The sequence below is a fragment of the Coregonus lavaretus genome (genome assembly GCF_964263955.1).
Source record: "Coregonus lavaretus genome assembly, chromosome: 13".
Classification (NCBI taxonomy): domain Eukaryota; kingdom Metazoa; phylum Chordata; class Actinopteri; order Salmoniformes; family Salmonidae; genus Coregonus; species Coregonus lavaretus.
In genome coordinates, this window is record NC_140000.1 from 27,126,089 (window position 1) to 27,153,640 (window position 27,552).

General features: G+C 41.8%; 1 protein-coding gene across 1 annotated transcript; it reads left to right on the forward strand.

The window, feature by feature from the left end:
* Positions 1-6,202: 6,202 nt before the first annotated feature.
* On the forward strand, positions 6,203-27,098 carry LOC311140859 (mannosyl-oligosaccharide 1,2-alpha-mannosidase IC-like). The gene is made up of 8 exons (XM_084176131.1): positions 6,203-6,368; positions 10,863-10,986; positions 11,528-11,621; positions 13,080-13,195; positions 15,954-16,173; positions 19,606-19,778; positions 22,225-22,340; positions 25,209-27,098. The coding sequence occupies exons 1-8, from the start codon at positions 6,274-6,276 to the stop codon at positions 25,351-25,353; spliced, it is 1,083 nt and encodes a 360-aa protein (XP_084032257.1). The 5' UTR covers positions 6,203-6,273; the 3' UTR covers positions 25,354-27,098.
* Positions 27,099-27,552: the final 454 nt, after the last annotated feature.

Here is a 27,552-nt window from a genome sequence, read left to right on the forward strand (position 1 = left end):
TGAGAAGTAATCAAAACATGCTACATACTAAGCATATTGTCGCTCCAAGGAGCCAGAGGACAAAATAGGTAAAAAATACATTACATCACACAGGAAGATAACTTGGTACTACTCGAATAGAATTCACAATCAAAGAGCATAACATAATGCCATGCACAACATTCCTGCCTCCCACCCACTCCTCTTTCCTTTTGTCTTCCAACTATCAAGTTCTGCTGCTCTGATGACAGCCATGACTAGATGGGACTTTGTTCTCCTGAAAATACATTATATTTCTCTTATTGAGTGGGTGGGTGACATTGCGAGAGAAATGCACCTGGTTGACTTAGCACGTTGAAGAAGCTGCGCTGCTGAGCTGTGCAGTCGTTTTTTTTTGCTATGTTATTTATGCGTCATGCCTGACTGTCATTGGTCCAGCTCAATGTGTCCTCAAGGAAGGGGAGGGTCAAAATTAGAGTCGTAAACAACTATAATGGACCAGTGCCATAGGGCAAGCTTGGCATTATCAGGCTTCAGATAACAGTTTGTATTGTTCTCTGTCCTGTCATGCAAAAGCTGTTTTCAGCCACAGCCAGCAAGAAATTGGAAATAAATGTGTATATTTTGCATAAATGGTCCCAGTCCGCTATTGTGCATCGTTAGGGTACTGTAGGTGAAGATCATTTTTATGAGTTCCATAGACACTCTGATATATAACCTCTAGTTGGTCTATATCTCACTGAAACAGAACTGTTGTACAAGCAGTTGTATGTACATTTTTGCCAGTGTCAGTTCTTTGTACACCTGTATGCTACTTAACCAAGAATCTAGCCACTGGGGTGGGTAAAAAAATTAAAAAATTGCGGACAATAGCTACAGCACAGAAGTGAAAACCAACACATACTGACTCCACCAAAAGAGCAACAACCTCTCATTTTCACTTTCACACTTCAAGTGTTTCTTTGACTCATAATTGAGAAGTTTGAATGGTAACTGAGGGTTCCATACATACAGAGTTCTACCCCTCAGTCTCCACTGGTCCCTGACAGTGTTAACTCAGGGAGAGGTGACTGCGTCGCCTGCTACGCGTCTCTTGTGCTTAAAAGAGAAAAGCCATTCAGTTCCCGGCTGTCGTGTCCAACATCCAAGGGGTAATTCCAAACTGAAAGCAAAGTAAGCGAGCCGTCTCCTGTTACAACGGATCAATGCTTCTCCGTCTCGAGGCCTGGTCCGTTCTTCCGATGGATAGGTTGAGGATTGTGGACGTGCGGCGGGATCTGCACGTGGGATGGTTGGGATGAATGGGTGGACAATAACATATGATGCAGCAGCACGTCTCTATAGGCACTTCTGTGATTTTGTATAATATTTCTTAATTTACAAGGTAGGTTGACTGAGAACACGTTCTCATTTACAGCAACGACCTGGGGAACAGTTACAGGGGAGAGGAAGGGGGGATGAATGAGCTGTGGGAGAAGAAAAAGAGGACAGCGTGAGTGTGATGCAGATTAGCTGGAGCTGTACTGAAGTCTTGCTCTGTGCTATAGAAGGGGAGGTAGACTGAGATAGAGGTGAAATGGGGCCTGCAATGTTGCATATGCTCAATGGTAAAGCATACCATAGCTGCCAGCAAAAGGGCTCTTGCGGTAATTAATATATAAGGAATTTCTAAGCGTGTAAACAAGGCTTAATAACAGTGTGATTTAATTGGAGTTTGTGCGCTCTCGTGTGTGTGTGAGTATGTGTGTGCATGTGTGTTAATATGGCTGTGTGTGTGTGTGCACATGTGTGGGTGCACGTAGGTATTAAAATGACTGTGTGGGTAAGTTTACATGACAGTATGGCCATGAACCGCTAGGTTGGATGAGTACAAGTGGTACTGTAAGGACGGGGGAGAGGGTCATTAGTAAGCTTTTTGATAAGAGATAGAGCTGGGGGACCAGAGGGGCAATATGCAGCTCCCACCACACATATACACACACATATACACACACACACACACACACTCATCTTAGCCCTGGATCCTACTCCCCATACAGTGGATTAATGAGCTTTCTCTGTGTGTAAATCCACCCTCCCAGTACGCTGAAAGAGAATGGAATTATGGGAGTGGGAGTTCTGGAGGGCTAGTGGGCCCCCAGCTGCTAGATGGACCGATGACTCACTCGGGCGCTTGTGGCCTCACTTGGCTATTTATGTCTCTGTGTGGTGTCAATGCCCTGTGAATCTGAGTCATTTGAACTAGTATGGACTGTTCCGGAGTGTAACATGCAGAGAACTATAGGTAATTGGGTTGTAAAGATGACATTGTAACAGCTGGCAGTAAATGGGCATTTGTCAAGGGAACAGGTAGCACCTGAGCTTTTTATGTGGTGGGTGAGTGGGTGGATGGGTTCGTTTGTGCGTGTGTGCGTGCGTATGTTACTGATAACAATGATGATTGTGTGCATGTGTGCGTATCTGCACATACACATGAAAACATACATGTGAGTGCAAACATATGTATCCATGCACATAATGTGTCCAAATCAGTCATGTGCCAGTACATCTGTCTGTAGCCCACTCTGCCTCTGTTCACAAAAACAAAGAGCCAAAAAGGGTGAATCAACGCCCAGACAGACCGTGTCCAGGCGCATCCTCAGATGATGGAGATAACACGCCTTTCTCACTGCAATGTATGCACTCACTAACTGTAAGTCGCTCTGGATAAGAGCGTCTGCTAAATGGCTCAAATGTAAATGTAAATGTAGCAGAGTGCCAGAGGCAGGAGAGACATTGTATCATTCACTTACTGTAGGACAAGGGCACAGGCAACTCATATTGACATTATTGATGATCATAATTCTAATGGCTGGTTACTCTGACATGCATTTAATTGTGCATCCCAAATGGCACACTATTTCCCAGAGCCCTGGTCAAAGGTAGTGCACTAATATAGGAAATATGGTGCCATTTGGGACACAGACTATATGAACACTCAGCTCTACCCACCTCCTCCTCCTCCTCCTCTCCTTCTCACATCACTCTTTTAGCTGAGTCACCATGCGGTGAGACGGAGACACTGTCAAAGAGCACTGTGACACTTTGCAAACACACACCCACACACTAGGCTTGGGCGGTATAGAGCCCAACAGTGGAGGTGTCATAATACTCATAAAACCTAGCGGTCAAACAGGGAAATGGTTCCAATCATTTTTCCACCATTCATTTTTCCCATAGGGAATTTTAGACACACTTAAAATTAGGGCTGTGTTTCATGTAGGCTTACCCTGGTGTGATATTTTATGTAAATCTCTCTCGGACAAGGTGACTTATCAACATATTTGGCTCTATTTACTCTCAGATTCAAAAATTATAATTAGCATCAAAGTAGACATCATGCATAAGTACAAATCCCTGCAAGTCATCTCTAGCTGATACCTTTGCTAAAAGGTATTGTGTCAATTTAAAACTTTAACAAGACAGTTCACAGAATTGTCAGTTGAAAAACATTTGGCCAATTTATTCATTGCTAAATTTTGCTAACATTAGGCAGTTAATCCAGAGATTCTTACCTTTGCCTCAATTCGGCAGTCTGTCCAGATCACCATGGTATTTGTAGTTCTTTATGATAGCCACATTAGCAGCTAATTAGTACAGCCCTTATTTTAAGTGTTTCTAAAATCCCCTATGAGGAAAATGAATGGTGAAAGAAAATGATTGAAACCATTTCCCTGTTTGACTGCTAGGTTTTATGGGTTTTATGACTCATACTGTGGTACTCTATACCGTATACGGGGGTATTATTATTATAATATATATATATATATATATATATATATATATATATATATATATATATATATATGTATATATATACAGTGGGGGAAAAAAGTATTTAGTCAGCCACCAATTGTGCAAGTTCTCCCACTTAAAAAGATGAGAGAGGCCTGTAATTTTCATCATAGGTACACGTCAACTATGACAGACAAATGGAGGGAAAAAAATCCAGAAAATCACATTGTAGGATTTTTTATGAATTTATTTCCAAATTATGGTGGAAAATAAGTATTTGGTCAATAACAAAAGTTTCTCAATACTTTGTTATATACCCTTTGTTGGCAATGACACAGGTCAAACGTTTCCTGTAAGTCTTCACAAGGTTTTCACACACTGTTGCTGGTATTTTGGCCCATTCCTCCATGCAGATCTCCTCTAGAGCAGTGATGTTTTGGGGCTGTCGCTGGGCAACACGAACTTTCAACTCCCTCCAAAGATTTTCTATGGGGTTGAGATCTGGAGACTGGCTAGGCCACTCCAGGACCTTGAAATGCTTCTTACGAAGCCACTCCTTCGTTGCCCGGGCGGTGTGTTTGGGATCATTGTCATGCTGAAAGACCCAGCCACGTTTCATCTTCAATGCCCTTGCTGATGGAAGGAGGTTTTCACTCAAAATCTCACGATACATGGCCCCATTCATTCTTTCCTTTACACGGATCAGTCGTCCTGGTCCCTTTGCAAAAAAACAGCCCCAAAGCATGATGTTTCCACCCCCATGCTTCACAGTAGGTATGGTGTTCTTTGGATGCAACTCAGCATTCTTTGTCCTCCAAACACGACGAGTTGAGTTTTTACCAATTGACCATATGACATTCTCCCAATCCTCTTCTGGATCATCCAAATGCACTCTAGCAAACTTCAGACGGGCCTGGACATGTACTGGCTTAAGCAGGGGGACACGTCTGTCACTGCAGGATTTGAGTCCCTGGCGGCGTAGTGTGTTACTGATGGTAGGTTTTGTTACTTTGGTCCCAGCTCTCTGCAGGTCATTCACTAGGTCCCCCCGTGTGGTTCTGGGATTTTTGCTCACCGTTCTTGTGATCATTTTGACCCCACGGGGTGAGATCTTGCGTGGAGCCCCAGATCGAGGGAGATTATCAGTGGTCTTGTATGTCTTCCATTTCCTAATAATTGCTCCCACAGTTGATTTCTTCAAACCAAGCTGCTTACCTATTGCAGATTCAGTCTTCCCAGCCTGGTGCAGGTCTACAATTTTGTTTCTGGTGTCCTTTGACAGCTCTTTGGTCTTGGCCATAGTGGAGTTTGGAGTGTGACTGTTTGAGGTTGTGGACAGGTGTCTTTTATACTGATAACAAGTTCAAACAGGTGCCATTAATACAGGTAACGAGTGGAGGACAGAGGAGCCTCTTAAAGAAGAAGTTACAGGTCTGTGAGAGCCAGAAATCTTGCTTGTTTGTAGGTGACCAAATACTTATTTTCCACCATAATTTGCAAATAAATTCATTAAAATCCTACAATGTGATTGTCTGGATTTTATTTTCTCAATTTGTCTGTCATAGTTGACGTGTACCTATGATGAAAATTACAGGCCTCTCTCATCTTTTTAAGTGGGAGAACTTGCACAATTGGTGGCTGACTAAATACTTGTTTTCCCCACTGTAGCGCCCCTTCTGTGCACTGCGGTAATACCGTATTCCCCGGTATGGTACGTTATGAAGGTCTGGAAATCTGTATACCGCCCAACCCTAACACACACACACCAAAGATCTGATACGCGCACGTACGCATGCACACACACACAAACGATATCCCTCTCCCTCTCTCTCTTTCTAGTTCTCTCTGTTAGCAGCCTTGCATCTCAATTCTAAAACCAGCACTCTCTGTCTTTCTCTCACTATTTAACCCTCTCTCTTCTATCTCTCTACTTCTCTCTCCTTCTAACTCTGTCTCGGCAGGTAATGCAGATTTGTCTGACCTGTTAATCTTACTTTGAGACAGTGCTTCACCCTCCCTTGGCCCTGCTTTCAAGAGGCAGGCAGCAGAGAGAGTGTAGGTTTAATTGAACTGCTGTGGATTACATCAATGAGATTGCTTTTAATCCTTCTCAGAGCAGCGCCATCTCTCCGTTGTCCCTGGGTTTGTTATGTTCTACATAATTAGCTTTGTTGAGAGAGGCTGGGAAGCCATCTGGAAAGTATTGGGGCTGGTGCTACACTCTAATTCTACTCTCTGTGTTTGACTGTACACTACATCAAAGGGTTCTACATTAAACCTTTTTCATCTGAAGAAAGAGTTATTTGACGGTTCTTTGTTTGGTGAAAAGGTTCTGTACTTGGAACCAAAAAGGTTTTTCTTACAGGGGCCAAGTTGAAAATATGCCTGTGTTGATGGCACGTGGGAGTGGTGTGTACTTCTGTGGGGGTGGGGGCTGGTTTTTGCACAGGTGTGTGTACCTCTGTCTTTGTGTGTTTCTGTGAGTGTTTACTAAGTGTCCCTCCTTCCTTGTTCTTGTAGATGTTCAAGAGGAAAGTGATGGTGCTTGGGGAGAAGCTGCTACCGGCCTTCAACACACCAACGGGTATCCCACGTGGAGTCATCAACCTGGGCAGGTGAGCCTAGGCACCAGCCCCCATGACCCCCTAGCTACAGTATCCTATTATAAACACATACAGTGCCTTCGGAAAGTATTCAGACCCCTATACTTTTCCCACAAATTGTTATGTTACAGCCTTATTCTAAAATTGATTAAATTGTTTTTTTCCCTAATCAATCTACACACAATACCCCATGGTGACAAAGCAAAAACAGGTTTAAAAAAAAAAATCTGATGGCCGGGCGGCCAGCTCTAGGAAGAGTCTTGGTGGTTCCAAACTTCTTCCATTTAAGAATGATGGAGGTCACTGTGTTCTTGGGGACCTTCAATGCTGCAGACATTTTTTGGTACCCTTCCCCAGATCTGTACTTTGACACAATCCTGTCTCGGAGTTCTACAGACAATTCCTTCGACCTCATGGCTTGGTTTTTGCTCTGACATGCACTGTCAACTTTGAGACCTTATATAGACAGGTGTGTGCCTTTCCAAATCATGGCCAATCAATAGAATTTACCACAGGTGGACTCTAATCAAGTTGTAGAAACATCTCAAGGATACTCTGAATACTTCTGTAAATGAGGTATTTCTGTTTGTTTTTTTGTAATACATTTGCAAAAATTTATAATAACCTGTTTTCGCTTTGTCATTATGGGGTATTGTGTTTAGATTGATCAGGATTTTTATTTATTTAATCCATTTTAGAATGAGGCTGTAACGTAACAAAATGTGGAAAATGGGAAGGGGTCTGAATACTTTCTGAATGCACTGTATGAGACCTTACCAACGCATTTAGCTGGATTGCATTACAGTAAGAAGGCATTTTTTATACTTCTGTTTGCATTTGAAATGTTTAACATTTGTGGCCTCGTCTTGAACCCACAAATGAAATAACATGTTCGACCCTGATCTGTGCGATTTTATTGGGACCCCCATATGCAATACCCACCACCCTTACATAGTTAAGATACTGTACACTTTTAATTAGATTTTTTCACTATCTTATCTTCTAAAAAGACATCTCTCTGGCACCTCTGCCTGCCACCTGCTTCCAATTAACCCGCCCGTCTAAGCAGACAGCTGCTGGCAAATGTAATTAACTGATTCTAGAGCTAATTCCAGTTAGATGGGTAACATGAACCCTGGGTGCAGATGGGGAGGAACGATACTCCCCCATTATAAATTATATCCACGTAAGAAGAGGAACGTATATGTACAGAAACTACACATACATACACGCAACGCATGCTGTACACATATGCACACAAACACACACACACATACAAGCACACCAAGACAGTCGTGAAGCGGGCACGACAAAACCTATTCCCCCTAAGGAGACTGAAAAGATTTGGCATGGTTCCTCAGATCCTCAAAAGGTTCTACAGCTGCACCATCGAGAGCATCCTGACTGGTTGCATCACTGCCTGGTATGGCAACTGCTCGGCCTCCGACCGCAAGGCACTACAGAGGGTAGTGCGTACGGCCCAGTACATCACTGGGGCCAAGCTTCCTGCCATCCAGGACCTCTATACCAGGCGGTGTCAGAGGAAGGTCCGAAAAAATTTCAAAGACTCCCGCCACCCTAGTCATAGACTGTTCTCTCTGCTACCGCACGGCAAGCGGTACCGGAGCGCCAACTCTAGGTCCAAGAGGCTTCTAAACAGCTTCTACCCCCAAGCCATAAGACTCCTGAACATCTAATCAAATGGCTACCCATTTGCCTCGCTATTGTTATTTTTACTGCTCTTTAATTATTCGTATTATTTGATATTGTATTTTTGTGTGTGATTTCTTTTGGTATTCTTTCTTAAAACTGCATTGTTGGTTAAGGGCTTGTAAGTAAGCATTTCACTGTAAGGTCTACACCTGTTGTATTCGGCGCATGTGACAAATACATTTTTATTTTATTTTATTTTATTTGATACACACACACACCTACACCCAAACAGCAAGGGATTTCATTATAGCTCAGTGAGAAACGATGTTGCCCCATAATGATATTTAATGTACACACACACACACACACACACACACACACACACACACACACACACACACACACACACACACACACACACACACACACACACACACAAACAAACAGCAAGGGAATTCAGTATAGCACAACTAATATGCTGCCTATGTGCTGACTTGTATATGTAGCATGTCCCATGTGGTCTTCCATATATCTGGACTACTTATAGAATACTGCTGGTGCTCCCAAAAGGCCTCAACACATTGAAGAACCTCCAACTAAATGCTTTGTAATTAGTGAAGCGAACACATTCATACAAGGAGCACAATGAATAATGCATAGAGAAAACATTGAACACTTGTTTGCAAGTTACTGAATGCTAAAGCTGAGAATTATTTTTGCAAGTTTCCTAAAGTGTGCAATGTACCAATTTACAGTTCCGTCAGAAAGTATTCACACCCCTTGACTTTTTCCACATTTTGTTGTGTTACAGCCTGGATTTAAAATTGATTCAATTGAAATGTTGGGTCTCTGGCCTACACACAATAACCCATAATGTCAAAGTGGAAACCTAAATAAGTTAAGGAGTGAAAATGTGCTTAACAAGTCACATAATAAGTTCCATGGACTCACTCTGTGTGCAATAATACTGTTGAACATGATTTTTGAATGACGACCTCATCTCTGTACCACACACATACAATTATCTGTAAGGTCCCTCAGTCGAGCAGTGAATTTCAAACACAAATTCAACCACAAAGACCAGAGAGGTTTTCCAATGCCTAGAAGGGCACCTATTGGTAGATGGTAAAAAAAAAAAAGACATTGAATATCCCTTTTAGCATTGTGAAGTTATTACACTTTGGATCAATACACCCAGTCATTACAAAGATACAGGCGTCCTTCCTAACTCAGTTGTCAGAGAGGAAGGAAACCGCACAGGGATTTGACCATGAGGCCAATGGTGACTTTAAAACAATTATAGAGTTTAATGGCTATGATAGGAGAAAACTGAGGATGGATCAACAACATTGTAGTTACTCCACAATACTAACCTAAATGACAGAGTGAAAAGAAGGAAGCTGGACAGAATAAAAAATATTCCAAAACATGCATCCTGTTTGCAATAAGGCGCTAAAGTCATTCACTCCTACTCTACGGGCCCTGAGTTTACTTTAGCTTGAGCAGCTAATGATGTAGCCCCAAACTTTTAATAAGCATATTCATCAGGACTACATCTCTCGTTGCTTCAATCCCTCTATAGTTTCTCTTTTTTTTCCCCATCCTCCACTAATTAATTCAGTTCCATTCATCACTTTATCACTTTCTATTAATGTAGGATTAGGTCATGTAATATAATGTAATGACATTCCATCTCACCTCTGATTAGGTTAGTCATACTGTAGTAGCACGTCATTGAAGTCGTAATTTAGACATAGACGTACTGTTATTCTGAGATGGCTGCGAATATCATCCTCACAGTGCACTACTTTCATAGAGAAATAAGTCAAAAGGATATGGGTTGCATCCGAAACCACACCCCATTCTCTATATAGTGTTCTACTCACTAAAGGTTACTACTTTGACCAGAGCCCTATGGGTGCTGGTCAAAATTAGTGCACTATATAGGAACTAGGGTGCCATTTTGGACACAGCCATGGTTTATTGGTGACCCTGGTTGACTCCAGACTTGGTTGGTGCACTAGCTTTAGACTCTAAGGTGAACTTAATGCTTTCCTCACCTCTGCAGAGGTAGACGGGTTATTGATCTACAGAGGGTAGTAAAGTCTCCCACTCTGATCCACAGACAAGTGATGCGATGCATTAGATAGCGTCTTGGTTGGTGCCCAAGAGGGACAAACAGATCCAGACCTGCTTAATCTTAATACTGTGTCCTAAATGGCACCCTATTCACTATATAGTGTACAACTTTTGACCAGGGCCCATATGGCTTTGGTCAATAGTAGTGCACAATGTTTTAAATAGGGTGCCATTTGGGACGTAACCTTAGTCTCTCTACTTTCTTCAGCACCAGAATATAGGTAAACACATTTTGAAGATATTGTAGTTGTTGGTGCACTAGAACCGTATAAAGCTTTGGCTCCAAGACACTAAATTGCCTCAAAGACAAAGCAGGGAACTACTGAAAGTGACACCACACTGAGGTCAAAACTGAATGTTTTTCTTTACTGACACTGGTGTTGATTGTTTATCTGTAATTGTAGCATCATATCAAGTTACAATGCTATTTATTTGCCCATTATTGACAATTGGTCAGAGTTTAATTAAGTCCAAGACTTTCAGTCTTAAAAGTTACAATCTAATTCAAACTTTGCAGAACATAATGAAAATGCTTTGTGTTAACATGGATTTATTGTCCTGAGTGAGAACCAATGTGTAACAGTGTGTGTTGACTCTGGTCCTCTCTTGGCGCGGTATGTACAGTGACACCTGTAATGTCCAGAGTGTGCAACAGTGTGTAACAGTGTGTGTTGACTGTGGTCCTCACTTGGCGCGGTATGGTTTCTGTTGCAGTGGCACCAGCTGGAGCTGGGGCTGGGCGTCAGCCGGGAGCAGTATCCTGGCAGAGTTTGGAACCCTGCACCTGGAGTTTGTCCACCTATCAGAGCTCTCCAACAATGGCATCTACACAGAGAAGGTAAATACTACATTACCCACAATACTGTGAGTGACTTGTGTTGCAAAAATCCTGAAACTTTCCCAGTTAGAATCCTTCACCAGGAATTTCTCAAAAACCTGGGAACTTTGAGGACGTTTTTGCAATTTTGTAACCCTATGTGTGACTGCCTACTACAGAATATCAGATTTGACTATGTAAAATATTTTATGCTTATCAGTGCATGTTGTATGTCATTATCCATTTGTGTTTTTCTTGCTGCAGTCATTACTCTAGCCTCTGGACAATATTCTTTAGAACTTCACTTTCAATTTATTTAATGGATATTTGTGAATGTTTTTAATGGGCATACTGAATGTAATGTTACATTTCATTGGATGATAAGTTTTCCTTCTAATTCGGCTGTCAGTCACAACTTCAGTGAACAAATACTTCCAAAGGACATTTAAATCAATTAGAAGCATATGTGATGCCAAAGTTGAAATCCTTTCTACAGTTATTTTAGTTTACAGAAGGATTTTTTCTTCAAAGCTAATGTATTTATTACTGTGTGGTGTTGCAGGTTATGAATATCCGAAAGCTGTTGAACAAAATCGAGAAGCCTCACGGTCTCTATCCCAACTTCTTGAGTCCTGTCAGTGGAAACTGGGTCCAACGTGAGTACTGGCCTCCACTGAAGGAGATACACGTGATTATCTTATTATCATGGAACATAAGGGCACTGGCCAGCCACACTTGTAGACTGGAATGTCTACTAGACAGCCGGGTGGCATTCTACTAGCCAAGGGTACAAAATCTGTGCCATGCGATATTTGTGAAGACAAAATTTCACTCGCCTGGCAGGCTAATTTGCCACATTTTCCACTAGCCTGGTCTAAAAAGTACAATCCTCTGGCTAGCGGGCTAGCTTAATTTCCATCACCACACTTTTACATATCCACAGGAAAGCTTTTGCCACTATACAAACACCACCTTTGTAATTGTAGTACAGCAGAAAAGAACGTCCTTGGTTAACCCAGTCAAAGGCGATTCTGATACTCTTTTATACTGTACAGAAACACCGTAATTACATATTATTACCCTCTAGTCATCTGTGAACTGATCCTATGACTTTCTACACAGAAACTCCTCCGACCTTGCAGGAGCTCTCCCATTTAAATCCTTTGGAGCGTCCTTGTCAGCCATCCATCCCTCTTTCTTCCTTTCTTTCTTTCCCTATCAATGTCAGTCTCAAGCAGTGATATGACTCGCCTCGCTCTGGGTTATTCAAATGATAATGAATCAAATTAAGTCGGGAAATTGAATCTTTTCCGATTCAACTGAAAGGCAGAGAAATGGGAGATGCCGAGATGGCATCTGAAGATGTGGGCCTGAAAGTCCTAATCTAGTCCTAATGTCTGATTATGGGGCTAATTGTTGTTGTGGGTGAATGGTTAATGAAGCAGGTAGATAAGGAGGAGGAGAGGAAGGAGAGGGACAGTGGGTGTTCAGCACGGGCTGTGTTTCTGTCAGCATGGGCACATTGGGCACAGAGCAGAAAGCACGGATTCACACACACCTCTCCCCCAGTCTCTGCTGTTCTGTTGTCAAGGGCTAAGAGAACGCTGCGTGATAACCTTTCACAGTGTGGAGGAGTGTGTGGTGGTGGAGGGTGGGTGGGTGTGCAAGTGTGCTTGCATGCATGGATGTGTGTGTGGATGTGTGAGCACACAAACACCTCTCCAACCCAGTATCTTATCCAGAGTTGTTGAATTAGCATGAAATTGAGTGGGAGGAAAAAATCAACAACCACAAGTGTATTCATATCTCAAGTTGTACCAACCAATAATACTTTTTAATTAAATTAAAACCACAACTGTGTGGGTAGTTGATAAAGCTAGCCACAAGGACAGTTATTTTCTGTGCAAAGGCTACTCAGAGTATGAAACTACAAATCAGTCAGTCTGTCATATCCACAAGAGATTCCCACATATACTCTGATTCTATTTGACTCATTGGTTATTGGGTTTAGTAAACCCAAGGTCGGCTGCCTGTGAGACTGCAGAATAATGTTTGGGAAAAAGACCCTCCCTGTGTGGAAATAATGTCAGATTTCTCTATTTTTCCTATCCCAGATCACGTTTCCATTGGCGGCCTGGGGGATAGCTTCTACGAGTATCTGATCAAATCATATCTGATGTCAGACAAGACCGATGAGGAAGCTAAGAAGATGTACTACAGTGCTCTGGAGGTAGGAGTAATTCCATATAGCACGCAGAGAGGGACCTGCTGCTGTCTTCAGGGGGCCGCTGTAGGGAATTGATATATGCAATATGGAAAGATATATGGGTGAAGGTCGTCTGTTATCGCTGTGGTTTTAGAATTCAGCATAGTTTTACAGTATATCATAACAAGTATCAGCAACCTGTGACGCACAAACACACATGACACATGCATGTAAGTGTGCACACAAAGTCACAAACATACACGCGCACATGCAAATATGGCACACACACTCACAAACACCCCCCTACATGCACACACACACACACTCCCTCACCACACACCACACACCACACATACACACTCACAGACATGGCACGACACACACACACACACACACACACACACACACACACAACCTCCTCCACACACATACACCCAATCCCTCAGCCATTAATTAGCACAATATCTTCTCCTTAAATACCATTGACGCTAGCCTTTTAGGCTGATGAGACTATTTGCTCATTGGAGGGTCAAGCCAAAGGCAAATACATTAATTATAGACAATCTCTCTCCTGTGGCTTGGTATTTGAAATAGTTATAGTTAGCCCTTTTCTGGTATCACACCATAGCTATACTGTGTGTGTTTGTATAGTGCTCTCAAGCGTAGATAGTACAGTAATAATTTGCATTAGTATTCAAATAAAGGATTAGCTTTCAAATAAAGGTAGATACTAATTAATAGATAAAAAGTGAACGCCCCTTAAATGCTAATTAGAACACTGTGTGAAATGCCACACATTTCAATTAATTCCCACACCATGGAATGGCAAACAACGCCTAATTACAAAAGTCTAACCATATCTGCCCTTAAGGAATGCATTAATGGAAAACATTAATTACAGTAGTATTCATAACATTAGGAACACCTCTTTCCATCTCATAGACTGACCAGGTGAATCCAGGTGAAAGCTATGATCCCCTATTAATGTCACTTATTAAGTCCACTTCAATCAGTGTAGATGAAGGACACAGGTTAAATAAGGATTTTTAAGCCTTGAGACAATTGAGACATGGATTGTGTATGTGTGCCATTTAGAGAGTGAATTGGCAAGACAAAATACCGGTTTGAGTGTGTCAAGAACTGCAACGCTGCTGGGTTTTTCATGCTCAAGAGTTTCCCGTGTGTATCAAGAATGGTCCACCACCCAAAGGACATCCAGCGAACTTGACACAACTGTGTGAAGCATTAGAGTCAACATGGGCCAGCATCCCTGTGGAACATTTTCAACACCTTGTAGAGTCCATGCCTCAACGAATTGAGGCTGTTCTGAGAGCAAAAGGGGTGCAACTCAATATATATGTTTTTTATACTCAGTGTATAATAGAGTAATGGGAAGTTTATGTTTTAATGAGCAGTGTCAAACCTGTGGGTAAGATTTAATAGAAATGCTTGCTAGGTTTTAGGATCATGGGTTTGATTCCCGCTGGGGCCACCCATAAAAATGACAATGGAGGGATGGATGTCTTATGTGCTAGAAGCAAGATTAACTTGTTTCAGCTATCTAGGCAGTGGATTGGCTATTTCAGAAAAGCTGATGGTATGCATTGTATTGAGAGAGAGAGAGAGAGAGAGAGAGAGAGAGAGAGAGAGAGAGAGAGAGAGAGAGAGAGAGAGAGAGAGAGAGAGAGAGAGAGAGAGAGAGAGAGAGAGAGAGAGAGAGAGAGAGAGAGAGAGAGAGAGAGAGAGAGAGAGAGAGAGAGAGAGAGAGAGAGAGAGAGAGAGAGAGAGAGAGAGAGAGAGAGTCATTGGGTATTGATCTCCTGAGATGCCTTACTCTGTTTCCTGACTTTCCAAAGAAAGACAAATACAAAGAAAATCTCTGTCAGGAGACATTGCACCAGGGAGAGAGAGAGAAACTTCAATAGATTTCCTCCTAAAGTCTCCCTCTTCCTCACCCTCTGTCCTTATTCTCTGTCTGATTTCTCTCTCTCTATCTGTTTCACACACTCTCTCTCTCACTCCCTCTCTCCATCCCTCTCTCTCTTTCCTTTGTTTCCACCAGATTTCCACCTCTCTCTCTCCTGGAATCAGAATAGAATGTCAATGAGGCTTGACTTCAATTTGCCACATACCTGTCCATGTGTTATAGGATGTATAAATAATTCCGTACATAAATGCAGACACACATACCAATATGGACATGTTGTTCAAATTGGCTATGTGCATAGATAGTTTCTACAAAACATGCATCCACATAACATTGTGGATAGAACAAGCCATACAACAACTTGGGCACACACAAATCGAAGCAGCTGCCATCCCAGCACTGCCATGGCACCTGCGCTGTAGATAGAAATGTATTCCAGAACTTCCAATTGCTTCTCAAGTATTTCTTCTTAGATATGATTTAAATTGAAAAACAATTGCGGTCTTTTTTTATTGTCAGTGTTTCCCCATTTTAGTTTCAGAGTAACAGAAGCGTTCAGAACCCACAGAGTTGAAATCCTACATGTAGAATGACTAGAATACAAAACCTAGATTCTATTTCTAAGGTAGAAAAGCTGTACTCTACTGTATGTGAATGGAGGTTTGTCTGTGTATGTGTCTGTGTCTGTGTCACCCCCCCAGGCTTGTATAAAAGCTAACCATGTTTCCCCATCACAGTTCCAGCAGGATTCATAGAAACACCGAGTTGAAAAAATGCTGTAGTGTGCAGTCAATTAATGGAGACTTATCTGTGTCTCACCCATTTATAAATGTCAATGGTCTCACCCCCCCCCAGGCTATCGAGGCTAACCTGGTACAGAAGTCCCCTGGTGGGCTGACCTACATGGCGGAGTGGAGGGGGGGCATCCTGGACCACAAGATGGGCCACCTGGCCTGCTTCTCCGGGGGCATGGTGGTGATCGGAGCAGACGACGGAGCTCCAGAGAAGAGACAGCACTACCTAGACCTGGCTGCAGAGATCACACACACCTGCCATGAGAGCTATAGTAGATCTGGTGAGTAGGACTGGGAAGGCATTGAGTATAGGACATCTGTATGACCAAGGACAGGTATGAGATGAGTATTTAAGGATATTGGATATTGTCACGGAATCAGCCGAGGCTGCTCCTCCTCCTTGCTCAGGCAGGTTTCGGCGTTCGTTGTCCCCGGAGTACTAGCTGCCACCGATCTATGTTTCGGTGTTTGATTAGTTTTGTCCTGATTGTGTACACCTGTTCCCCATTATGTTGTATTGTTTCCCCTATTTAACCCTCTGTCGTGCATTGTGTGTTGTGTGTTATTGTATTCGTCTTCGGCAGTGTTAGTGTGCGGGTTGTTTTCCTCCTTGTATGGAGATGGTTTTCTTTCCTGGTTACTGTAAAGTAAAGTACGTTTCCAGTAAGCTCTGTGTCCTGCGTTTGACTTCGCCTACCGCATTTCACCGTCGCCACCTGACAGATATCCAATGTCTGGATGTTGCTCTGGGTATTCAGAGCAATTATAGCTTTTTCTGTTATCATGCAGGACATTATCAAGTCAGTAAAATTACAATGCTGTTAGACTATCTTGTTAAGTGAAGGAATGTGGTGACCTGGAAAATAATTAAATAAATAGAGATTGAAGGAGAGAAGCGCTGCTAAGGTACACAATAGTAGGTTTTTGTAGAAAGAAGGTCTTTGGTAAAAGGGGTCAATTTGTCAGGACCAAGCCGCTCTTCATATAATTAATTAGAATGCATTTATTTGTTTGGCATGTTCAATGGAAACAAAGATTAAAAACTCTGACACGTTTTGGCTGCATGGCCTTCGTCAGGGAGAGATTGAGTCATATTGGAAATAAAAAATCTGCAGCCAATTTACATTTAATTTAACTCCTAGCTGGCAGCTACACCTCAAAAGGTGGATGTACGGCTTAATAGGGTGCTACAGAACCTCATGTCTCTGGTGTGAGGAATAAAAGTTATTCAAAATTATTCTTTATCATCTTTCGACACTTCAATGTGCACTCATGCTGTCCTACCAGACCTCTTTTGAAAGCAGTAATCATTTGAAAGCAGTCAATGGTGATTCAAAATGGAGGGAAAGACAAAGATGTCTGTCGTTTGTAGAATAAACAGAGAATGAGAGTCTCAGAGAGACCACAGGCAAATTATTTGTAGTACAACTCAACCTGGAGAGGACAAAGATCAAACAAGACCAAGATCCTCAAGTCTTGATGAGATTCCACACAAACAGTAAAATCGCAAGAGTCAATTTTACACTATTTTGGGGTTTATATGATCCCAACCCCATTTTGTGTTGAAACAATTCATATTTTGGAGTTAAAACTACACTAAATGGAGTAAATCTCGCAGAGAGTTGCTTAAATTTAACTCAGTGTCGTTTTTAATTAACAATCAACTCCAGCAGAGTTTCAGTTTACTTCCTTTGAGTTATAAGGGTATAAAGCCTTATTTAATTTTGTATTGTGTCACATTATGGTTACTCTTAATGGAGTTGAAAGTAATCCGTCCCAATCAACTCCAGTTATCAACACTAACTCCAGGGAGCGTATTACTCTTGAGGGTTAAGATAACTCCCAGTAGAGTCAATTTAACACACTTTTTTTTAAAACTGTGAATTCAACTATCCTTTATTTACTGTGCACTGTCTGGACGTAGAATGAACTTGAGGGAATCTAAAAGACTGAGCGAAAAAGAGATGAGTAGTGGTCACTTTTGGGAAAAAACTAGCTTGAACTTGATTTCTCGTCCTCGGCCCTGACACTTAACGGAAAATATTATTCAGAATATTTTTTTTGTGTTTCCACCACAGGGTGAGCAGACTGGTTTCATCTTGAAAATACAGCTAATGTGACTCATCGCATAACAGGTTTCTTGATATACTTAGAAGACTTTTGATCTCCCCACCCAAAAGGTGCCTCCTCCTTTTTATTGCCATCTTCTGCTTTTTTCTGAATTTATACCCCTTCTCATTAGAGGGCTTCTCAATATTTCAGTTCCGAGCCTCTTAGCTTCTATTGGATTGGATGCCTTTGGAGTGAGAAAGGAGGTTAAAAGGGTCTCTCCTTCTGCCGCTTCTCTCTTTGTCTGGATCTGTGCCATCAACACAACAGGGCCGGCTGGCCCCCGTCTTCTAGCCAAGACGAGGCAGGCAAGGCAGCATTGGGGCTATCGATTAAGACATTAGAGAAAATGTCTGAAAGTTTTCCGTCATTGGCTGATGTGCCTTGCTGTTGGGGAGGAGATGAAGGTTGGATGGAGTTGATATATAGAAACATAAAACAGTCAATAGTTCAAAAGACAGATGGGCTCTCTGTCCTAAAAAGAGTTGAGAAAGTTGGAGTCAGTCGTGTGTACTGAAATAGAAAGGAGATGATGTCAAGGAGTGAAATGTCACTGCTGCCATTGCTCCTCTCATTCCTCTCCTGCCAGATGGATGTTGTGACTGCAGTGAGAAAGTCCAACAATGGATGTAGCAACTAAGGATCGCCCCTTTAACAGGCAGTGACCTGTCGCCATTTGAATGTGATCTATTAACCTGTAAGAAATGTTTTTATTCTGTCCACTGTTCGGCGAATGTCCCGCAAAATCGTTCCCTTGTCCCCTTGTAACATGTAACACCATCTTTTCGCATGTGTGAAGAATAACATTATTTCAACCCTATATGTGAACTTGCAATTCTACATTTTTCAAATGTGAAACTGTATATCCGATTTTCACAAACTGCAATTCACATGTGAGGTGTTAACATGTGAACTCTACATTTAATACACGTGAAAATATAGTTTCACTTGTGAAATTTAAGCTCAACATGTGTGTGATTTCACATGTGAAAATACACATTTGACATATGTTTTTTTTTGTAAGGGTTGTGCAAACGACCTGGCAAATATCCCACTACGGTTTGGGGAAAAAACACAATATGTGAAACATGCTTCATGTAACATACGTAGTAATACACACGCATCCTGATTGCGATTCAAAATTTGAAATGTTGCCATGCCAATGGTCTTACCCTGAACTCCTAATGTAAAAGAAAGTGCTACACCGAATAGCAACCATTGTGCTACTGTAGATGGGAATCCTGTTCACATGCTGTCGCTACGGCCTTGCAGATGGCAGCCGGCTAACAGAGAGAGAATGTGTAGACCATCTGGATTACAATACCAACTGGGGAACAGATCTTTATTGTAGAGCTCATTTTCCATGACTTTTTAGAGCATGATGTTGGAATCGCGACTGTGTGCCAGGGCTATATTATTTATAGTGCTAATTCACCCACAATTATGTTGTTCGCTTTGATTTGTTTCAGTACCTCAGAAGACTGATTGAACAAACTATTCACTTAAATATAAATCGACTCAAATAACATTCCTCATCCCCCATGTTTTTTTTAAAGTACATCGTTTAATCTGCTCACTCTTGTGTCTCTCTAATCCTCCTTTAGCTACAAAATTAGGGCCTGAGGCATTCCGATTCGACAGTGGGGCGGAAGCCACGGCAACCAGACTGAGTGACAGATACTACATCCTGCGGCCGGAGGTCATCGAGAGCTACATGTACATGTGGAGGCTGACCCATGACCCCAAGTACCGGGAGTGGGGCTGGGAGGCAGTGGAGGTGAGTCACACAGACGTGCACAGTCTTCATGATACAACCATAATGTCACTAAAGGAATGACTTGTAACTCTGGTACTTTATCTCCAAAGTACCTTCTGGTTTTATTTGTTACATTTTGATTAGCAAAGAGTTTAAACTGAGTGGAGATCTGGTGCTTATCCTTAAAGTGCATTTAACAAGGATGTGTAAAAGAACAATAAAACAGTGATTCTAGAATGTGTTTTTGAAATATGATTGAAAACCTCAATAGAGACAATCATATCCCACATACAGATGTCGGATCTTAACTTGATCACTCTTGTGGCAGAGCATTTTCCTGCTGCATCACAAAATTCAAATGAGTCCCTGAAAAATAGCAGTTATCTTTTCTCCATGTGGGGGCAGTCGAGTCATTTGGATCAGGGCTTGCTATCAAAATAATTTTCTCTCTCGCTCGCTCAAATGCTAGGCCTAGGTCCAATTACTTTAACATTCAAATGTACAAAAATGTATCTGAAATGCAGCCATACACATCAACTGTCATGTGATCGTTTTATATAGCTTAATAATGGTCTACACTAGGCTACGACATACAAGTGTCAAGTGTATCCTAAGGTCAAAATTGAGTTCAGTCGTGGCCTGAGGTGGTCTAGCGGTTAGGGTCTACCGTGTAGGCCTACCACGCCTTTCTGGCACAAGTAACTCAATCCCCCGATTGACTTGATTTATTTGCACATTTCAAATATTGACATTCCAGGGATATTTTACCCCTGATCTTGATAAGAAATGACCATACCAGACACTTTTGGATAACATAAATAGGAAACAAATAAAATAATAACAGTAGGCTACACCAACAGTTTCCATTCATACAGTGTCGGGTAAATTGCCATAGTAGATTTGCCATGGTAAATGATTAAATACTTTGTTTCTATTGTACGGAATGTTTGTCAAATAGATAAGTCGGCCTTCTGTTCGAAAAGGACTAAGTTGTTCCGATTACAATACCAACCGGGTGTGTTGAATTTAGTCAATCACTGAACTGACCAACTGAGTTAATTGACTAAATTCAACACACCTGGTCTTCCAGGTCGGTTAAATCAAAAACCAGCATACACTGCGGCTCTGCGGGAATAGGGTTGCCTACCCCAAACTGTTAACCTTCGAGTTGTTTCGGTTTTAACCCTGTAACCCAGGGTTGTCCAACTCATTCCATGGAGGGCCTAGTGTCTGCAGGTTTTAGTTTTTTCCTTTCAATTAAGCCCTAGACAACCAGGTGTGGAGAGGTCTTTACTAATTAGTGACCTTAATTCATCAATCAAGTACAAGTGAGGAGCGAAAATCCACAGACACTCGGCCCTCCGTGGAATGAGTTTGACACCTGTGCTGTAACTCCGCGGAATTAATGCGTCAAAAAAATACATTAATTCATGAGTCAAAGGGCAGTGGGCCGAATTCGAAGCCATGCCGACTCTGGCATATGTGTTAGTGGCTGTAACAATAGCACCACATAGGCACTGAGAAAACCAATAATGTATTATACCTGTTGCTTGCCTTCAACATATAATAAAACAATAGATCTAGATAATCTGATTTTCCACCTGCGATGAAAGGGGTCAAATTAAGATCTGACATCTGTGCTGTTCTCTGTCCATATGTATTCTCTCTCTCGGAACTAATGTACAGTCCATATAATTGAACATGGTCTAGACCTTCAGTCAGCTCAACATTGGAGGCCCTGCGATGCTACGTCTGACAAGGCAGTGTGAGGGCAGAACTAGCCAGGCTGATTAGCACATGATTACCCCTTGACAAAGACAGACTAATACACCATAATTAACACAGACCCCTGTTCTTACTGTTGGATCTGCATGAAAATAAGCAAAGTGTGGGTTTTGTCAACCTTTGTGCCCCATAATGAATGCATGTGTCAACCCTGTCAGCCTGATCACACCACTTCTCTCTCTGGGCACAAAATGAATGCTAAATCTATCATCCCAACCCCTGTTGCAAAGGGTAATGTGTCCTCTCTATAGGCACATTATTAACTCTTCCCCCATTCACCACCTCAACCCCAACCTCTTGTTCTCACTCGTGCTACTGGATGTCGTTGAATATTGTATAAGGTGCCCCAGACAAGACCTTAATATAAGTAGGCTTTATGTTTGGTGTCGTATGAGGTGATTGTGCTGTGAGGTAAAAGAGGGTGTTTGAGGACATGGTACTAGGTTGACGTATCTGTCTCTGGCTCTCCATAAACAACCTACGTTCCCTTATTAGGTTTGCACAACTCCAGTACTTGAGAACTGCAGTCCTACTGCTGAAGTTTGATTTGATATTAATTTCAATCATTACAGTGATAGGTAGGAGGATACTGTCTGTGCCCATTGGCTAACTGCTGGTATAATACATGTCAGGTTTGACATTAACATCCCTTCTACACTCTTCTTTCTATTCTTCTCCCCAGGCTCTGGAGCAACACTGCAGAGTCGAAGCTGGTTTCTCTGGGATCCGAGACGTGTACGCCCAGACAGTCAGCCACGATAACATGCAACAAAGCTTTTTCCTCTCCGAGACACTCAAGTAAGTCTAACACGGCCAGTCAACATCCCCCCTACTGAGAATATACAGTGGGGAAAAAAGTATTTAGTCAGCCACCAATTGTGCATGTTCTCCCACTTAAAAAGATGAGAGAGGCCTGTAATTTTCATCATAGGTACACGTCAACTATGACGGACAAAATGAGGAAATAAAATCCAGAAAATCACATTGTAGGATTTTTTATGAATTTATTAGCAAATTATGGTGGAAAATAAGTATTTGGTCAATAACAAAAGTTGCAGATCTCCTCTAGAGCAGTGATGTTTTGGGGCTGTCGCTGGGCAACACGGACTTTCAACTCCCTCCAAAGATTTTCTATGGGGTTGAGATCTGGAGACTGGCTAGGCCACTCCAGGACCTTGAAATGCTTCTTACGAAGCCACTCCTTCGTTGCCCGGGCGGTGTGTTTGGGATCATTGTCATGCTGAAAGACCCAGCCACGTTTCATCTTCAATGCCCTTGCTGATGGAAGGAGGTTTTCACTCAAAATCTCACGATACATGGCCCCATTCATTCTTTCCTTTACACGGATCAGTCGTCCTGGTCCCTTTGCAGAAAAACAGCCCCAAAGCATGATGTTTCCACCCCCATGCTTCACAGTAGGTATGGTGTTCTTTGGATGCAACTCAGCATTCTTTGTCCTCCAAACACGACGAGTTGAGTTTTTACCAAAAAGTTCTATTTTGGTTTCATCTGACCATATGACATTCTCCCAATCCTCTTCTGGATCATCCAAATGCACTCTAGCAAACTTCAGACGGGCCTGGACATGTACTGGCTTAAGCAGGGGGACACGTCTGGCACTGCAGGATTTGAGTCCCTGGCGGTGTAGTGTGTTACTGATGGTAGGCTTTGTTACTTTGGTCCCAGCTCTCTGCAGGTCATTCACTAGGTCCCCCCGTGTGGTTCTGGGATTTTTGCTCACCGTTCTTGTGATCATTTTGACCCCACGGGGTGAGATCTTGCGTGGAGCTCCAGATCGAGGGAGATTATCAGTGGTCTTGTATGTCTTCCATTTCCTAATAATTGCTCCCACAGTTGATTTCTTCAAACCAAGCTGCTTACCTATTGCAGATTCAGTTTTCCCAGCCTGGTGCAGTTCTACAATTTTGTTTCTGGTGTCCTTTGACAGCTCTTTGGTCTTGGCCATAGTGGAGTTTGGAGTGTGACTGTTTGAGGTTGTGGACAGGTGTCTTTTATACTGATAACAAGTTCAAACAGGTGCCATTAATACAGGTAACAAGTGGCGGACAGAGGAGCCTCTTAAAGAAGAAGTTACAGGTCTGTGAGAGCCAGAAATCTTGCTTGTTTGTAGGTGACCAAATACTTATTTTCCACCATAATTTGCAAATAAATTCATGAAATATCCTACAATGTGATTTTCTGGATTTTTTTCTCTCAATTTGTCTGTCATAGTTGACGTGTACCTATGATGAAAATTACAGGCCTCTCTCATCTTTTTAAGTGGGAGAACTTGCACAATTGGTGGCTGACTAAATACTTTTTTTCCCCACTGTACCAGCAAACACTTTGCTTTTTAGATTTGTAAACGGCTACAGAGCTTATTCCACTAAGAGTAAATGGCATATACAGTTTATGAGAAGTAGTAAGAAGTAAATGGCATATGCAGTTTATAAACCCCTAGAGTCGATCACATTTGCATAATACAAGAATCCCCATCAAAATCCATCAGTTTAAGCTAGAGATATCTGTTTTTGCATGGGCTGCATCTCAATCCACTGCATCCACCGATGTCGCCCTTCCGCATCTGCGGTGAAAGGTGGCAGAGCTAGAGCGGTGTTTGTCAGACCATGAGACATCCCGAAAAATCTGTCTTCTACGGAAACCACTGTAGTAGTTTGACCCCTCTATGGAAAGATGAGACTCTCGTGAACATGTCGGTTGTTTTGCTCTAGGATGCCCACAAGCCTCACAAGAAATGTTTTATAATAATCCTGATCTTTCTTATATCTCTCAGCTATAGGACAGACAAACTTCCTTTTGATTTAAAACAATTCCATACGTTAGCTTAGTAGAACCCCACTCCCCCCAGCTTAAACTCTAGAGGGTTTTAAATCATGAAGAAAATGATTCTCGTTAGCTGTGGTATACACTTTCCACCATATTGACTTTTCTGTCCATCGTGAGAACACTCACATTAGTCTAAGATATTCACACAATATGTTGATTGCACTCAAGCACAGTATCTGTGCTATTTTTTCATCATGAAAGGATTAGAAAATTGAGAAATTCCCATTCAGATTCAGCTGAAAGACTCAGTCTAGCCCCCTCTCAGACTCAGAGTTTGCTCTGGGCTGGTTAAGTGATGTGGACAATCCACATAGTGATGTTGTGTCAGACCTAATAGAGCTGAGAGGAACGTGTGAGTGTCATCTGGGCCCCCTTAGATAAAGAACCCTTAAGAACTTTGGAACGAAAATGGAGAAAGCTGTGTTTATACTGAATCTTTTCAGTAGAAATAAGATTAACTATAATTTCCATTTTCTCATAAAGGCTCCAGACAGGCTTTAAATAAAGCACACGCTTCACCTTGCTGTTGTTCATAATTTATTGAATTCATCAAAATGTTCATTCATATTCATTCAATAGTTGTGAGAAATTACAAAATAAACTTGTTTTACAAAAGCAAAGAATGTCAGGTTGTTACATCAGTAATTAATCTATCATTGCCCAACCATGATTAAAAAATGTTTTTATTGGCTCATACAAATAGCATTATAGCCATTATTTATTTGTTTAGATACCCATAGTCTAGGAGAAAACTAGCCAGTGAATCCTTTATTCTAGCCATCCGTTTCCCCAGACACTGACGCTGTATGTCCCTCTCAGGTATCTGTACCTGCTCTTCTCTGACGATGACCTGCTGCCTCTGGAGGACTGGGTGTTCAACACGGAAGCTCACCCCCTGCCCGTCGTCCGCAAGAGCTGCCAACAGGGGGAGGGAGGGATACACGACAAGACATCCTCGGAGTAGCAACCTATTGTACAACTACTGTACAGCTCACCTGGATACAGACACAGAGTAACACATATTCATACATCACATGCATACAAACACACACAGACACACACATGACAACATTACACACAGGTAACAACACAACAACAAAATGCAGGGCCAAGGTCCCTTGGGCCCTGTCACAGACTCTCAATTCCTTTCCAGTAAAGGATCTTGTCGTATACGCTGTGATTGTATATCCTTGAGCCGGGCCGGGACTACTTCCTGCCGGCATTACTTTCTGTGGACAATCAAGACGAACGTGATTTTCATGAAAAGAGCACCTTTTTTCTTTCCTTCTTTCCTCTGTGAGGAAACCAAGAGTATCTTGCATACCCAAATGTAATGGGAGGAGTGCTGTATTATGGGCCATATTGTGAGAGAGAGAGAGAGAACCACTGAGCTTTTGCTTTGATTCCATTTTTCACCGCAGTCGATTAATGATTTCACTTGATCTTGTCATTGCTTTTTTTTCTGGCTTTTTTCTTTGTCTCTTTGACCAAAGTTGTTTGTTTGTTTTTTTGTTCACCCCCTCATAATTCCCTTAACATATTATGTTTGTGGTGAGATTTGACCAATAGTAAGATGACAGACTAATATGGAGGGTGGAATGGTGTTGAATATTAAATGTATATACAATTGTGAAATGTAATACTCAAAATCCACCTTGAAAAGTATTGTTTATTCAGAGTTTCTTAGCAGAAACAGGTTAAATGAATAATAACAGGCATGGGAAAAATTGAAAACTGTTGGAGGTTGTTGGAGAGACCATTTTTATAAATTGTTTGTCTTAATAATTTGTTTTGAGCACAATACTGGTGAAATATTTTCATCAGGGCCAGTCTGTGTTGAATCCTCCTCACCGCCTTTCAGAGCGTAACTTCACATTGTGTGAGTCCTGTGACTTTAACACAAGTGTCAGTCCTGTTATTGTAACACAAGTGTCAGTCCTGTGACTGTAACACTGTAACACAAGTGTAAGTCCTGTTACTGTAGCACTGTAGAACGAGTGTCAGTCCTGTGACTGTAATACTATAGAACGAGTGTCAGTCCTGTGACCAACACCGTAACACAAGTGTCAGTCCTGTTATTGTAACACAAGTGTCAGTCCTGTGACTGGAACACTGTAACACAAGTCTCAGTCCTGTTACTGTGACACTGTAACACAAGTGTCAGTCCTGTGACTGTAACACAAGCACTCACAACCACCCCAGAGGCAAGATCACCACAGCTAGTCCCAGTCGCCTAGTATGACTGGGCTCAAATATGCTTGCCAAAGTTAACAGCCGTCATGGAGAGCTCCAGCTCTCTCAAATCCAGAGTGGGGAAAGTTAGGCTTGAGGCTAAGGGTTTCCTAAAATGTACACCGTAGAGGGGAATGTGAAGGGAGCTTTCCTATTTCATCCTTATTCGTATCATCACTGCTGTCCAATACAGTTGTGGAGAGAATGTGCTGTACATACCTGGATGAATGTGAGTGCCCCTGTATTAGCTTATCTTCAGTTTCTTTTGTGATTTATTTTACTTAATTACATAATTATTTTCATTTATTTTTAATTTGCTTCCCTCAGGTGTTTCTGTAAAAGAGGAAAAACTTTGATTTTTAATTATAGTTCTGGTTGATATTAATTATTGTTATTACTTATCTTTCAGTGTTGAATATTTTCAAATACTGATAAAAGACCTGTGCAACTTTGTACATTTAAAGCAACTTCAATCGCTTTGTCTGGATTTTTTTTGTCTGTCCCTAATATTTCTGCTTATGGTTTTTACTGTATGGAGTGTAAAATCTATTTTTGACCTCACCTTCCAACACATTGACTGAGTGTATTTCCAGAATACACAACTGTCAATTTAACCTATTGATATGGAAGACCTAAGAGCTTCGGCATACTTCACATATGAAACCTCATCACGTATCTGTACCACCAATGCTGCAATTTGCAAAGCTCCTAAGCTCTGCTTTCTGTAGCTTTGTGCTCCAGGTCTCCCAATACAACGTTTCCTATACCTTAGCAACCAAGGCTGTCAACATCAATATCAGACAAGATCATTCTCCATGACATCATGCTTAGAAATGTTTACATGGCTCTTGGCTCTTGTTCACATTGTACTTCAGGTACACAAAACACTGCTGGGGAGTGGGTGTTTGGTTGAGTGAAGCCAGTAGGTATA

What these genes read in the sequence shown, in the direction of transcription:
- LOC311140859 (XM_084176131.1), top strand. Translation starts at nt 6,274, where the DNA reads ATGTTCAAGAGGAAAGTGATGGTGCTTGGGGAGAAGCTGCTACCGGCC. An exon ending in TGAGAGCTATAGTAGATCTG is followed by an intron (nt 16,174 to 19,605) that starts GTGAGTAGGACT and finishes ATCCTCCTTTAG; the next exon opens with CTACAAAATTAGGGCCTGAG. An exon ending in GGGGCTGGGAGGCAGTGGAG is followed by an intron (nt 19,779 to 22,224) that starts GTGAGTCACACA and finishes TCTTCTCCCCAG; the next exon opens with GCTCTGGAGCAACACTGCAG.